Source organism: Hyperolius riggenbachi, chromosome 10 (genome assembly GCF_040937935.1).
Source record: "Hyperolius riggenbachi isolate aHypRig1 chromosome 10, aHypRig1.pri, whole genome shotgun sequence".
In the NCBI taxonomy this organism is placed as follows: domain Eukaryota; kingdom Metazoa; phylum Chordata; class Amphibia; order Anura; family Hyperoliidae; genus Hyperolius; species Hyperolius riggenbachi.
Genome location: NC_090655.1, coordinates 248,336,395 through 248,351,838, shown reverse-complemented (window position 1 = coordinate 248,351,838; position 15,444 = coordinate 248,336,395). Strand labels below are relative to the sequence as shown.

Below are 15,444 nucleotides of genomic sequence, written 5' to 3'. Positions count from 1 at the left end.
TGTCAGCCTCCATATCTCTCTCACTTCAGGTGTCCTTTAAATACAATTGAAAGAATGCTTGAGCATGCTCATTTAATATAAATCAATGTAATATCAATATTGCAAAGTTATTTAAATCAAGCAGATAAAACAACATTCAGTCAGTTATGCAACTGTAATCTGTATTCAGTCCAGCACGAATGGAGCAATACGCGAGTACTACAGCTAGCCGCTGTGGCGGTGAGTTGTATCAGATCTCTGTTGAGCGTATACAGTCCTGAACAGGACCTCTGAAGAAGTGCATATTATCCACGACACGTCAGGTCGGCCATCTGCAGCAGAAAGAGTGCACCTTCATATTTGCCCTCCGCACCAGGGACAGTGCACCTCCATCCTGGCCTCCCTCCACCAGCAACCAGGTATTCCATGCTATTTATATACTTTATTAGGCAAATTATTTTACTACCACCAGGATGACGTTATTACAATTCATGATTTATTTATACTTAGGACTTTTTGATCCTGCGAATAACAATCTAGACTGCATAAGATATATCTGACTGCTGTGAATGGAAAATAAAACTCACAGACTCTCTTCCTTTGTGCCAAGATATGATGGAATCTATATTTATTCTTGATCAAGGGCTTCTATGCCAGCTTACAAAGGCAAAGGTCTGACCTCCACCTCACTGGCACAGAAAAGCAAAGGTCGTCCCACCCTCAGTCTATTTTAAAGTCCCTTAACATGCTCCCTCCTTTCAGGCGGCATCATCTGGTTGCATCCAATCATCTCTGGCTTCTGGCCACTTTCACTTTCTGGCTGGGTGCGCAAACTTGTCTTTGACTGTGTCCTGGTTTTGTTTCTTCCTTCAGACTATTCCTATCTTTCGATTTCTCCTTGAGAAGTCTTTGTGTTGTTCAGCCCCTCCAGAAAATACCAGTATAGGCCAGTTCTGTGTCTCCTTCAAGGGTCCCTGGAATATCAAAGACCTTGGCAAAGTACCTGAGTTCAATATAGCATACTGAAAGCATCACTATAGCAATTTAATATATATTAGCAATTTTTAAAGCAATACAGTAGTTTGTTCTCAATAACACATTATACAAGCAAACTTTAACCATTTAACCCTTCTGGACGTAGAGGCTACTTCCAGAAGGCCATACTCGCTCCCGAGGCCGATCGTGTGCGTGCACGCGTGCACCCGGCCACGCATCGTTAGCCCAGGAATCAATGAATAGGGACATGGTGCCAATCATTGATTCCTTTCCCCGGCAGAAAAAGCGACCTCTTCTCTTGGAAGCCTCGCTTTTTCTGCCTGTTACGTCCCCCTAGGTCCCTCTAAGCGTTCATGTTACGCTTAGAGTGATGTCATGTAAAAAACTCAAGGTTGCCATCTTGTGGCCAAAAAGGAAAACTACATCTACTTGTAAAAAAAAAAATTAAACACATATTTACAAAAACAATTACTATTTACATCCCACCCTCCCAAAAATACCCAAATAAAATAAACTACAATAAAAAAACACGTAAATATTTACCTAAGTGTCTAAACTTTTTAAATATCCATGTAAATATGAAATATTTCTATTTTTTTTTTTTATTATAAGCTTGTAAATAGTGATGGATGCAAAACGGAAAAAATGCACTTTTATTTCCAAATACAATATAGTCGCCATACATTGTGATAGGAACATAATTTAAACAATGTAATAACCGGGACAAATGGGCAAATACAATACGTGGGTTTTAATTATGGATGCATGTATTATTGTAAAACTATAATGGCCGAAAACTGAGAAATAATAATTTTTTTCAGTTTTTTTATTGTTCCTGTTAAAATGCATTTACAGTAAAGTAGCTCTTAGCAAAATGTACCACCCAAAGAAAGCCTAATTGGTGGCGGAAAAACAAGATATGGAGATCAGTTCATTGTGATAAGTAGTGATAAAGTTATAGGCTAATGAATGGGAGGTGAACATTGCTCGGATGCATAAAGTGAAAACGACTGAAGGCTGAAGTGGTTAAGCAGTATAAAAGATATAAACACAATTAAATTATAAAAACTTTATTGATTCTTTCCACACTGCACCACCCTTTCTATGGCTGTTGCTTTGTAATGCAGACTTAGCTCTCCTCTCCAACAGAGTCGGTACGATCATTACTCCCTCTGGCTACCTATATTCAGACACATCTCTAGCTACATTGGTATTAAGGGCAAACCTCTAGCAACCTAATATTGGCGGTATACATGATCTAGCTATCTGATACTTAAAGGAGTTATCAATCAAAATGTGCTGCCCCATGATATACTTACCCGGGGCTTCCTTCAGCCCCTTGCAGCCATGTCCCTCGAGGCATTTCCGCTCGCAGCCACCGGCCCGGGGTCGCCACCAGTGCAGAGGCCGACCTCCTCTACTGCGCCTGCATGAGCGCCGCTGTCAATCAAGTCCATGTTGTCTGCAGTGTACTGCGCCTGCACAGTACACTGCGGACAACGTGCACTTGATTTACAGCAGCGCTCGCGCAGGTTCAGTAAGGACAAACTCGAGGTCAGCCTCTGCACCAGCAGGGACTCCGGGCCGGCAGCTGCGAGCGGAAAGAGGGACATGTCGGCTGCAAGGGGCTGGAGGAAGCCCCGGGTAAGTATATCTTAGGGCAGCACATTTTGATTGATAACTCCTTTAAAGGATAACTGAAGTGAGAAGAATATGGAGGCTGCCATATGTATTTATTTTTAAACAATACCAGTTGCCTGGCAGCCCTGCTGATCTCTTTGGCTGCAGTAGTGTCTGAATAACACCAGAAAAAAGCATGCAGCTAATTTTGTCAGATCTGACAATAATGTCAGAAACACCTGATCTGCTGCATGCTTGTTCAGGGTCTATGGTTGAAAGTATTAGAGGCAGAGGAGCAGCAGGATAGCCAGGCACCTGGTATTGCTTAAAAGGAAATCTTTATGGCAGCCTCCATATCCCTCTCACTACAGTTCTCCTTTAACCTCTTGAGGACCGCAGTGCTAAACCCCCCTAGTGACCAGGCCATTTTTAGTAAAATGGGCCACTGCAGCTTTAAGGCCAAGCTGCAGCGTCACACAACACAGCACACAAGTGATTTCCCCCCCCCCCCTTTTCTACCCACCAACAGAGCTCTCTATTGGTGGGGTCTGATCGCTCCCCCCATGTTTATAATAAAAATACATATATAAACAAAAATAGTTTTTTTAATAAAAATCACTGTTACTTTAAATATTTCCCCTCCACACAGCCAGCCAATCATTGCGATCGGCTGTCATAGGCTTCAGCCTATTCTCTCCAGTGTCCCAGGGGGACAGCCGTGTCACACGGCTGTCCCCAGTACAGTGCTGCTGCTTATCGCAGTGATGTACAATGTAATTAGACGGCAATTTCGCCGTCTAACAGTCTCCCGAGTGGCAATCGACGCTCGGAGACTGAAGGAGGGGCGGAGCTCCGCCCCCCGAACAGGAGATGCGATCGCCTGCACTGCGAGCTCCCGGGACTTTACGCCGATCGGCGTTAGGCGGTCCTGGGGCTACCGCCGCGGCCACGCCCATTCGCGTGATCCGGTCGGCAAGCAGTTAAAGGACACCTGAAGTGATTGTATATGGAGGCTGTCATTTATTTCCTTTTAAACAACACCAGTTGCCTGGCTATCCTGCTGATCATTCTGGACTGGTATCAAAAGTGTCTTAACCACTTTACCCCCACGCGTACGGATTTCCTTGCCCCTTTTTTCCCTCCTAAAAAACCAGGGACGGAGAAATCCGTACCTTCCGCGCTACCGCCGCTGTCCGCGCTCCCGCCGCTCATGCGCGCGCACCCGCCGCTCGTGCTCGCCGCCGCCCGCTCGCCCGGAGATCAATGAACGGGAAAATCCATTCCCGTTCGTTGATCTAAGCCCCCGCAATGATCTGCTGCTTCTTTCAGAAACAGAGAGATCATTGTGAGTCTCCCAGCCTCCTACTGCTTCCTGGACATGTATACAAACACTCTGTGGCCATCTTGTGGCCAAATAGTAAACTACACCCTAAAAGCATTTTACATATACAAACATTACATTTACACAATAAATTAACTCATTACCTCCCACACTCCCCAATTTTTATTTATTTTTTGTAATAAAAAAAAAAAAAAATACAATAAAAAAAAAACATAAATAGTTACCTTAGGGACTGAACTTTTTAAATATTTATGTCAAGAGGGTATAACACTGTTACTTTATAAACTGCGGGCTTGTAATTAGGGATGGATGCAAAACTGAAAAAAATGCACCTTTATTTCCAAATAAAATATTGTTGCCAAACATTGTGATAGGGACATAATTTAAATGGTTTTATAACCAGGACAAATGGGTTAATACATTTCATGGGTTTTAATTACAGTAGCATGCTTTATTTAAAAACTATAATGGCCGAAAACTGAAAAATAATAATTTTTTCCCACATTTTTTCCTATTTCCCCATTAAAACACATTTAGAATAAAATAATTCTTGGCATAATGTCCCACCTAAAGAAAGCCTAATTGGTGGCGAAAAAAAACAAGATATACTTCATTTCATTGGGATAAGTAATAATAAAGTTATAGACGAATGAATGGAAGGAGCGCTGAAAGGTGAAAATTGCTCTGGTGGTCAGGGGGTAAAACCCCTCAGTGGTGAAGTGGTTAATCACACACCTGAATCGAGCATGCAGCTAATCTGCAGGCTTGTTCAGGATCTATGGCTAAAAGTATTAGAAACAGAGGCTCAGAAGAACTGTCTGGCAATCTGCATTGCTTAAGTGAAAATAAATATGTCATCCTTTATATCCCTCTCACTCACCCATGACCATGGTTCTGACAGTTTGCTGTCTGTGAGCCGTGTTGCATTGTGGGAAATAACAGCCTTTTCCAACTGCCAGGCAAGCAGTATCTCCTTACGTGCATAGAACTCTCAGTGTATGAACATTCCACAGTGATGCACCTGCCAGCAGTAAAGATGCTGCTGCCTGTGATAAACTTCAGAATGTAAATCAGGGAGAGGAAAGGTTTTACAATGGGCCAACACCAACTAAATAATTTAGTAAATGAATATTGTAAAAAAAAAAAAAGATAAGCAATAGGTTTCATTATGTTATTTTCCCTACGATTCCTCTTTAGAGGCAACACTTGATACTTAAAGAGAACCTTAAAGGGGCACTATACTGAAAAATTGTAAAATGTAAAATATTTGCAAACATAGACAAATAAGAAGTATGTGTTTTTTTTCCGGAGTAAAATGAGCCATAAATTACTTTTCTCCTATGTTGCTGTCACTTGCAGTAGGTAGTAGAAATCTGACAGAAGCAACAGGTTTTGGAATAGTCCATCTCTTCATAGGGGATTCTCAACAAGGCTTTTATTCTTTATAAAGATATTCCCTAAAAAGGATTTTTACAATGATGCTGGCCAGCTTCCCTGCTCCCTACACAGTTTTTTGGCAGTTGGACAGAGCAACTGCCATTCACTAAGTGGTTTGGAAAATAAATAAATCCCTGAGAATCCCCCCATGAAGAGATGGACTAGTCCAAAACCTGTCGCTTCTGTCAGATTTCTACTACCTACTGTAAGTGACAGCAACATAGAAGAAAAGTAATTTATGGCTCATTCTCTGGGGAAAAAAAGTACTTATTTGTATATGTTTGCACATATTTTAAATTTTAAAATTTTTCACCATAGTGCCCCTTTAAGTGACGTGACATGAGATAGATGTGTTTGTGCAGTGCACCGCACACAAATAAAAATGCTGTCATGCTTTTCTTCTTTCTCTTCCTGAAAGAGTTAATATTCTATTATGCAACTTTTTCCCAGTCAGCCTATGAGAGAGGATCGCATTGTGGGCCACTTGAAGGGACAAGCTGTCCCCTTACAGTGCTGCACAACGATCGCAGCGCTGTTTACTAAAAAAAAAAAAGCATTTTTTTTCTTTTGACAGCCTGCTAGCTGCGATTGTGGGCTAGCAGGCTGTTTACGGAACAGAGCTCCATAACTAAAGCAGGGATGCGCGCGTGCCATCCTCTGCAATCTCCTCCCCCAGGACTTGACGCCAATCGGCATTACTCAGTCCTGGGAGAGCAACCTTGCGGCCGCCGATCGGCATTAGGCGGTCGTAAGGTGGTTAAATTGTCCCTGAGGTGGACTGGAACACAAAAAGATAAATATTTACCTAACAAGAGGGAAGCCTCTGGATCATCTACAGGCTTTCCATGTCCTCCTGGAGACCACCGTTGCCACACATGGACCCCTGGACCATATCTGACATGAGCTTGTTGGATAAGTTACCATGGTCACGCACCCTGCCGTGTATGAGGGTGGCTGCACTGCGCCTATGCAGTCAGCTGGAGCTGCTCATCCGCTCATGCATGAAGAGGAGTGCAGCAGCAAACTTCCAGAGGGTCCGAACGCTGGATCGGTGGTCTGGAGGAGGACATGGGAAGCCTCTGGAGGACTTCTTCCTAGGTAAGTATCCATCTTTTTTGTTAGGATCCGTCTCAGGTTTTCTTTAATACTGAGAGTGCCTCTGGCTACCTGATACTAGGGGGTACCTTAGGGCTGGAAGAGGGCTGGCCTGCCACCACACTTGCAGTGCGGTTTGATAGTTCATGGAGGGTGTAGTAACATCTGTGACTATAGGCCCTTGTGATGTAAGTCTGAGACTGAGTGCAGTTACACCTTCTACAGGAAGAGTCCTCCTCACCCCTCCTACAAGGAGTCATTTTTACTATTAGCATCTCCTTTAAGGACACTTGAAGTGAGAGGGGTATGGAGGCTGCCATATTTAATTCCTATTAAACAATGCCAGTTGCCTAGCAGCCCTGCTGACCTCTTTGTCTGCAGTAGTGTCTGAATCACACCAGAAAAAAGCATGAAGCTTATCCAGTCACACTTAAAGGAATACTTAAGGCAAAAAAAAAAATGACATTTACTCACCTGGGGCATCCCTCAGCCCCCCGAAGCTGGATGGTGCCCTCGCAACCCCGCTCCAATCGTCCTGTCCCTGCCGGCGGCTACTTCCGGTTCGGCGACAGCCGCCGACAGGCTGGGAACGCGGCTGATTTTCCGCGTTCCCAGCCGCTGCTATCACCCTCTATGCTGCTATCAGCCGCGTTCCCAGCCTGTCGGCGGCTGTCGCCGAACCGGAAGTAGCCGCCGGTGGGGACAGGACGATCGGAGCAGGGCTGCGAGGGCACCATCCAGCTTCGGGGGGCTGAGGGATGCCCCAGGTGAGTAAATGTCATTTTTTTTTTTTTTTTGCCTTAAGTATTCCTTTAAAGGGAACCTAAACTGAGAGGGATATGGATGTTTCCTTTTAAACAATACCAGTTGCCTGGCAGCCTTGCTGATCTCTTTGGCTGCATTAGCAGCTGAATCACACACCTGAAACAAGCATGCAGCTAATCCAGTCTGGCTTCAGTCAGAGCACTTGATCTGCATGCTTGTTCAGGGGCTGTGGCTAAAAGTATTAGAGACAGAGGAGCAGCAGGAGAGTCGGGCAACTGGTATTATTTTAAAAGAAAAAATCTATATCCTTCTCAGTTTAGGTTCCCTTTCAGTCAGAAACATCTGATCTGCATGCTTCTTCAGGGTCTATGGCTAAAAGTATTAGAGGCAGAGGATCAGCAGGACTGCCAGGCAACTAGTATTGTTTAAAATTAAATCAATATGTCGGCCTCCACATCCAACTCCCATCATGTGTGCTTTAAAGATTATCTGAGACAAATACAAAATACAGATTTATACTTATTTAGGGTTACCTCCAGTCCCTTGTAGTCCATGGGCTCCCTTGGTGTCCATCAGGAACCGTCTGTTCTGCCACAGTAAGCCCCGGGAAAAAACCCCAACTGAGCCTGTTGGGGACTACTGCGCATGCACGGCCCTGACCATGCGCCTCATTGGTTCAGGTACCATGGTTGCAGGCAGGGCTGTGGAGTCGGAGTTGGAGTTGAGGAGTCGGAGCAATTTTGGGTACCCGGAGTCAGAGATTTCATAAACTGAGGAGTTAGAGTCGGATGATTTTGTACAAAATCCACAGCCCTGGTAAGTATTAGACTAAGGAGTCTGAGTCTGAGCCATTTTGAGTACCTCGAGTCAGAGTTGGAGGTTTCATAAACTGAGGAGTCGGAGTCAGAAGATTTTTGTAACGACTCAACAGCCCTGGTTGCAGTAACAAGCCTTAACTAACTGCAGGCACAGACTGCTCCCAGCCATAGCCAGGACTGTGCATGCGCAGTACTTCAGGGGCTGACAGCGGGAGAATAGATGGGATCAGAGAGACCCCGATAGGGTCTATAGACTACAGGGGCTGAAGGAAGCCCCAGGTAAGTATAAATCCTTGTGTTGTATTTGTCTCAGGCTTACGTTAACCATCTCTACAGACAACAAGTCAAATTATTTGCTCCTCTCTAAAATTCACCTACTTCTTGTTAGCTAAATATTTATCTTCTGTGTTCCATCCACCTCAGGGACACTTTAGGTAACTAGAGGTGCCCTAACTGAAGTGAACATAACATAATGAATACAATTACTTTTTTTTACAATATTCACCTGGAGATGGCTTTCATTACTTGCACTATGGGGCAACCCAGAAGATAATAACATAATAGCTATGCTCCAAGTATCCCCCACACACAATTCTCACCACATCCTATTCCTACCTAGCAGAAGCAGGACTATGTGGAACGCACAGAGAGGAAGTGATGCTATGTGTGGGAAGGAAACAGGAAGTGTAGAGTAAAGTGGGCGGAAGTAAAGAGGAGACAATACTGGAACTGGCAGCAGAGGAGGTAATAAGAGATTATGTTTTTATTATACACCCAGTGACTTCCCTGTGTCCCCTCGCCACAGTCACACACTGTTATTATTTATTATACATTTATATAGCTCTGACATATTTCACAGCACTGTACAGAGATCACTGATCCATTCATTCCCATCAGCCTCTGCACCAGAGGAGCTTACACTCTAATGTCCTCACTACAGTCACACAATATTATTATTATACATTTATATAGCTCTGACATACTCAACAGCACTTGCAGAGATCACTGACCCATTCTCATCAGTCTGTGAATCAGAGGAGCTTACACTCTAATGTCCTCACTACAGTCACACAATATTATTATTATTATTATACATTTATATAGCTCTGACATACTCAACAGTGCTATACAGAGATCCCTGATCCATTCCCAACAGTCTCTGCACCAGAGGAGCTTGTACTAAATGCTTGGCACAAATTCCTTATTTATTTATTTATTTATTGGACATTCCAAATGCATAGCTCCTAACTGTCCCTCTTTCGGAGGGACAGTCCCTTTTTGGGAGCCCTGTCCCTCTTTCCCCCTCATTTGTCCCTCTTTCAGGACTTTGTCCCTCTTTCTATGTAAATATATATATATATTTCTATAGTAAAAATGTGTTTGACTCTAAACTTTATTCCAATCCTTTAAATTGATATAATACTAATTTTAAAATGTTACTATGAAGGAAAATTAACCAAGATAGAAAGGACCAGTGTGGTTTGAATTATAAATCAACATATTTTTCTTATGAAATCTTTATGGTATGTGTGACTAGGGGCGTGGTGGGGGGTGTGCCCAGGGGTGTGACATGGGCATGGCTTAAGTGTCCCTTATTCTCAGCTCAAAAAGTTGGGCGGTATGCAAATGTTATATTTATGTTTTGTCTTTTATCCTTTCAGGATGTCTATTTTTTGTGCAAGAGTGGCAGTATTTAGAAGGACCTCTACAAGGACATCATAATGGAGAATCAGCCGCCCCTCACATCACCGGGTAAGAGAAGACTTTCATGTCTTGTAAAGGAGAGAGCAGTATGGAGGGTCCACCTACATCTCCCATCATCTGATGATCACATAAAGACAATGTATTCAGTCAGTGTGTATTTTTCCTACAGGTGGATCCAGTAACAAGAACCTCACAGAGAAATGTACAGGTCCTCTTTATTCCCAGGATTGTACACAGGAAGATCCCACCATCCGCCACCATTATCAGGTAGGTGGAATTCAGGGGCTATGCAAGGATGTTGATGCACGTGTTGATTTTTCTTGTCAGTCTGGTTGCTTTGTGTATTGGTGTCAATGCACATTCTTATCATTTTAGGGTAAGGATATGAATGTTTTGAAAGTGGAGGATAAAGCTGTAGAGACGTATGTGAGGGGTGATCAGCGGTGTGCGGAGGAGAGTGACCTGATTGGTAGCATTAAAGATGAAGAGGAGGAGTCACATCTCAGTGATGATCTGCAGTCTATGGAAAAGGACATCGTGATGGTGATAAGTAGAAGAGGCAGAGGGGGCTGATGTGAGGGATGATCAGCAGACTTTGGAAGAGGAGGTCAGGATGGTGACAATTAAAGAGGAGGGATTTTCTCTAGTTCCCGGCATAGGTAAGTCATAAACACTACAAGCTGGAAACGTTTTGCAGTGTTTCGCTAAAAACGTAAATCCTACCTGCACTTTTCTTTCTACTCTCACTGTCATGGGCACCTCTTGCCCCAAACCTTTCAGAGCAGGATCTTCTACCAGGCAACCTAGGCAGGTGCCTGGAGCCTAGTGGGTGTCGAAGGGCCCACCAGCCACCTTCCCTGACCTCTTTCCATGTCAGCTTACCAAAAAGACCACAGGGGGCCCCAAATCTACGACCTTGTCAAGGCCCAATTGCATCTTAATCCTTCTCTTGTTTTAATGAGTAACAGTGATGATGTCACGTTGGAACTTCCTGCTGGGTTCCCTTGTCTTTTGCTGTTGGGCTGTCCTTCCTACAGTGACACTTGAGAGTGGGTGTGTCCCTTATTTCACTCACACCCTCCCTTTACTGCTGACTGGGTGAGAGGCAGGGCTGTTATAGCCAAGGTTTTTGCAAGGGACATAGTGTAGGCAACAACTGTGAGCCCACTCTTAGAGGACACATTTATTTTTATTTTATTTCTTTATTTATTTATTGGGGGAGGGGGGTAATATTTGGTGGAGCTTAGTGACAACTGGGCCCCTAGTCTTTCTCTAGGACATAGGCAATTGCCTCGGTGCCTTGTGGATGATCCAGCTGTGGGATAAACACAAAGTATGGGATGTAGGGAATTGTTGAAAGAGGAGGAGATAGGACTACACTGAAGGGCCTTGGAGGTATGGATGGTGCCAAACACGTAACCCCAAGAGGTGACACATTAGGGTAGTTGGTGGGGAATAAGGAGTTAACATGGCAAATAATACTGGTCTCAGTGTATTAAATATGAAAGAGAATCCACAGCCGTATCCTCTCTGATGCCCGGCCACTCCTTACAGAGCTGGCATCTTAATCTCATCTTCGCAGACAGGAAAATGTGCACCTCATTGCTTGTCCCTAGGGAGGATGCTAGGACCCACTAATTACAGCATGAGAATCACACAAACTTAACTAGACAGAAGCATCTGGGGACAAAGAGCAGAACCTGAAGCTTGCTAGGAATTGGTCAGAGTGGATTTGGCAACTATATGTTGTAGATTCAGTGTTCCCCAACCCTGTTCTCAAGGCCCACCAACAGTGCATGTTTTGTAGAAACCCACAAACATGCACAGGTGAGGTAATTAGTGTCGCAGCAGAGCTGATTAACTACCTGTGTGGCTTTCCACAAAACACTGCACTGTTGGTGGGCCTTGAGGACAGGGTTGAGGAACACTACAATGTAGAAGATGACAGGTTTGTTAGGAGTGGCCAGGAGGACAGTGTGGCTGAGAGCCTATAAGCCAATACAACATTTCAATTACTTGTGTTTTTAAAGAGGCACTGCAGTGACCTATAGTCAAAAGCACTTCCTATATCTATATATTATTATTTTGTATTTATGTAGGGCCAACATCTTCCACAGCGCTGTACAGAGTATATTGTCTTGTCACTAACTGTCCCTCAGAGGGCTCACAATCTAGTCCCTACCGTAGTCATATGTCTATGTCAGATGTGTTGAACTCCAGGCCTGGAGGGCCAGATCCATGCCAGTGTTTAGGATGGACTGAGAAAGAGAGGAATGTGTTCTACCTGATGGACCACACCTTTCCTGATTCAGACCCATCAATTCATTTGAGCTGTATCAAAAATGTGTGAGGATCTCGGCCCTCGTAGGACCGGTTTGACATACCTGGTCTATGTATATACCATTTAGTGTACGTATCATAGTCTCGGGACAATTTAGGGGGAAGCCAATCAACTTATCTGTATGTTTTTGGGATGTTTGAGGAAACTGGAGTGGCCAGAGGAAACCCACACAGACACAGGAGAACATACAAACTTTTTGCAGATAGTGCCGTGGCTGGTATTCGAACCAGGGACCGAGCACTGCAAGGTGAGAGTGCTGCCCACTACTCCACCGTGTTGGTATGTAGCACTGTCCTCCCAATGATAAGGGCCCCACATGTGATAAATATCAGAATGCAAATCAGTGTGAGGAAAGATTTTACAATGGGCAAACAGCAACAAACAACGATTTTGTCCGCTTCCCTGAAACACATCAGTGTTACAGATGCTGAAAAGCGGTCAGTGGACAAAACTGCGTTGGTGGGCTCAGGTCCTTACAAGGACTGCCCCTATCTTTTGCAGTATTACGGAAAAGCACAGTCCTGGGCTGTCAGTGCCTATTTCATTGACGGGAGAACAGCCACAAAGAAGATGAGGGTCCCGGCTAGCAGCGGTTGGCTCAAGATGGATCGGATAATGTCATGACTTCATGTTTCACAGTCAGGGGCAGTACCTCTGGATCATTTTGAGGATCCAGAGACTTCCCTCTACTGAAGTAAGTATTTGAAAAATCACAGGTTTGCTTTATATTAAATGAAAATTGTATGCACCATTAACTAAGAGACTGCTTGGCTAACATGCTTGACTCCTGACTGAATAAAGTTACATCTGTATAACAGTAATATCTTCTGTCCACCAGGGGGACATAATTGCAGGAGCCCCTCGGAGGCACCTCTTATCTCCCCTCCAGATGATGCTGCAGAAGATAATGGTGTCACACAATGTTCTCCAGGAGGAAACCCCATTACTGGAAATGCACATCACCGGGATTACAATGTGGATGTAGAAGTAGATGGGTGCAATGTGGAAGGATCTCTGTGTGATACATCACATCATGCAAGCTTGACAGACAGAGAGACATTTCCATGTCCTGAATGCAGCAAATCTTGTAAATCTAAAACTGCTCTTGTGGCACATCTGAAGAAGCATTCTGACAGTCAATCTCTGATGTGTTCAGAGTGTGGGAAATGTTGTAGGTCTAAATCAGTACTCGTTAGACACCTGAGAGTTCACACTGGTGAAAAGCCTTTTTCTTGCTACAGCTGTAACAGGTGTTTTACAGACAGGCAAAGCCTAACCAATCATTTTAAGCTCCACACGGAGTTGAAACCATTTTCCTGCCCAGAGTGTGGGAAATTTTTCACTCACAAGGGAAACTTTCTTAGACACCAGAAAATTCACACAGGTGAGCGGCCATTTCTCTGCCCAGAGTGTGGGAAAGATTTCATTCAGAAAAGGTGCCTTTTCACTCACATGAGAAGCCACAAAGGTGAGTATCCATTTTCCTGTTCAGAGTGTGGGAAGTGTTTCTCTGAAAAAGCAAACCTTCTTAGACACCAGAAAATCCACACAGGTGAACGTCCTTTCTCTTGCACAGAGTGTGGGAAATCTTTCATTGAGAAAAGAAATCTCTTACTTCACCAGAGCAGCCATACAGGGGAGCGTCCTTTCTCCTGTTCAGAGTGTGGGAAATGTTTTAATGAAAAAGCACAGCTTCTTATACACCAGAGAAGTCACACAGGTGAGCGTCCCTTTTCTTGCCCGGAGTGTGGGAAACGGTTTACAAGAAAAGGACATTTAATTACACACCTGAAAACACCCAGTTGATGATGATATGGTCAAGTTTTATAGGTTGAATTGTTTATGTTGAGAAGAATGTTATCATAAATTTAAGGAAACTGAAAAGGGCACTCCTAGTATACAGCAGTGGGCTGAGTGTTCCCTTATTTATTTAAGTACAGTAAAAATATGCATTTGTGATGTGTTTTGGACTATTATATCATCTCATGGGGGTTTCTCAATATATTCTTTATAAATGATGCCACCTCCACACTATTCTGGCCACTGCTGTACAGGGAGTGCTTTTTAAAAAAAAAAAAAAAAGGAATTTCCCAGAAACCCACCATGAGGAGATGGACTAATCTAAACCGTAAGTGGCAGTTATATAGGAAAAAAGTAATTTATAGTGCATTTCACTGCTCGCTGTAAGTGGCAGCTACATAGGAAAAAGTATTTTATAGTATATTTTACAGCCCTCCCTAAGTGGCAGCTACATGAGAAAAAAGTTCTTTATAGTGCATTTTACTCTGGTACAAATGTAAACAAATGTAAATTTATGTATATATATATATATATATATATATATATATATATATATATATATATATATATATATATATATATATATATATATATATACTGTATATATATATATATATACTGTATATATATATATATATATATATTTGTTTTACATTTTTTTCATGATCGTTATCCTTTAACTACAGGCACCAATCTATAAATATAACCTAGTTACTTAGTTAACAGGTCAGGTGTTGACTTTTTTTGTGAAATAGGTTTTCTGCAGTCACTCCTGTCCAGAAGCACTGTACAGGGATACAGTATTCATCTGTGAGGGTGGAGCTGTCACTGTTTGAGTTGCACCATCTCACTGTTCAGATGGCAAGGGGGCACAGATTAAATCTCTCAGAGAAAAATGCAGCCTATAGCACAGGCAAGCAGTAACACAGGAAGGGATGTATGTGACCTCGGCCAATGAAGGAGCTCCTGCACATCGCACAGCTGAGGGACTGCAGAGATCTGAGAGGATTTGTACCTGGAGTAAATTCTTTAATGTTTACATGTATTCATTATAATAAATAATAAAGCTTTCAGCTTCTTCCCTGAGTTATTTTGTACATTTTTGTCTTCCATGAATTCCTTTTGGATAAATGGAGATAACATCGATAGATCTGCTGCTGCATGTAAACTACTGAACCTTCAGTATTAAACCATTGTTTTTTTTTCTGTCCCCCAAACACAAGGTCACCTTTTCAGGCTTCTTTCAGATGGGCGGCTGAACTGTGCGCTTGTGGACCCAATGTGGCCACCGGCAGGGATGGTCAGAATTGCTGATTTCCGATTCTACGGAAATTCCGGATTCCGCCAATGCAGATTTCCGCTACCGCTGTATTCCGACGGTATTTAGCAGTACTCCGATGGTATTCTGATTTACGTGGATTTCTGTTTTCCGTGGAAAATTCTGCCTACCGCTTACCACACTACAAATTTTCATTCTCTGATTGGCTTATTCATTCAGAGTATTCTGATTGGCTTAAAATTACTGACTATTAGTATGGCGGATTTCC

General features: G+C 43.2%; 1 protein-coding gene and 1 long non-coding RNA gene across 4 annotated transcripts in view; one reads left to right on the top strand and one right to left on the bottom strand.

Annotated features, from left to right (window-relative positions):
* Window positions 1-578: 578 nt before the first annotated feature.
* Window positions 579-8,710, bottom strand: LOC137535191 (uncharacterized). The gene is made up of 2 exons (XR_011024396.1): window positions 8,668-8,710; window positions 579-982 (listed from the first exon to the last, which is right to left on the bottom strand). It is a non-coding gene; the product is annotated as an uncharacterized lncRNA (long non-coding RNA).
* A 38-nt stretch (window positions 8,711-8,748) lies between these two features.
* Window positions 8,749-15,444, top strand: part of LOC137535189 (zinc finger protein 501-like) — a 28,107-nt gene continuing 21,411 nt past the window's right edge. For 2 of the 3 annotated variants that reach the window (XM_068257004.1, XM_068257002.1), the window contains exons 1-4: window positions 8,749-8,796; window positions 9,714-9,804; window positions 9,926-10,023; window positions 10,132-10,415. Coding sequence is in view for 1 of the 3 variants with exons in the window: in XM_068257005.1 (XP_068113106.1) it covers window positions 10,370-10,415; window positions 12,936-13,903 (1,014 nt within the window). In the remaining 2 variants the exon portion in view is untranslated. Of the gene's footprint in view, window positions 8,797-9,713; window positions 9,805-9,925; window positions 10,024-10,131; window positions 10,416-12,935; window positions 14,366-15,444 lie in introns of those variants that run through there. The other variant, XM_068257005.1, reaches the window with a different exon arrangement.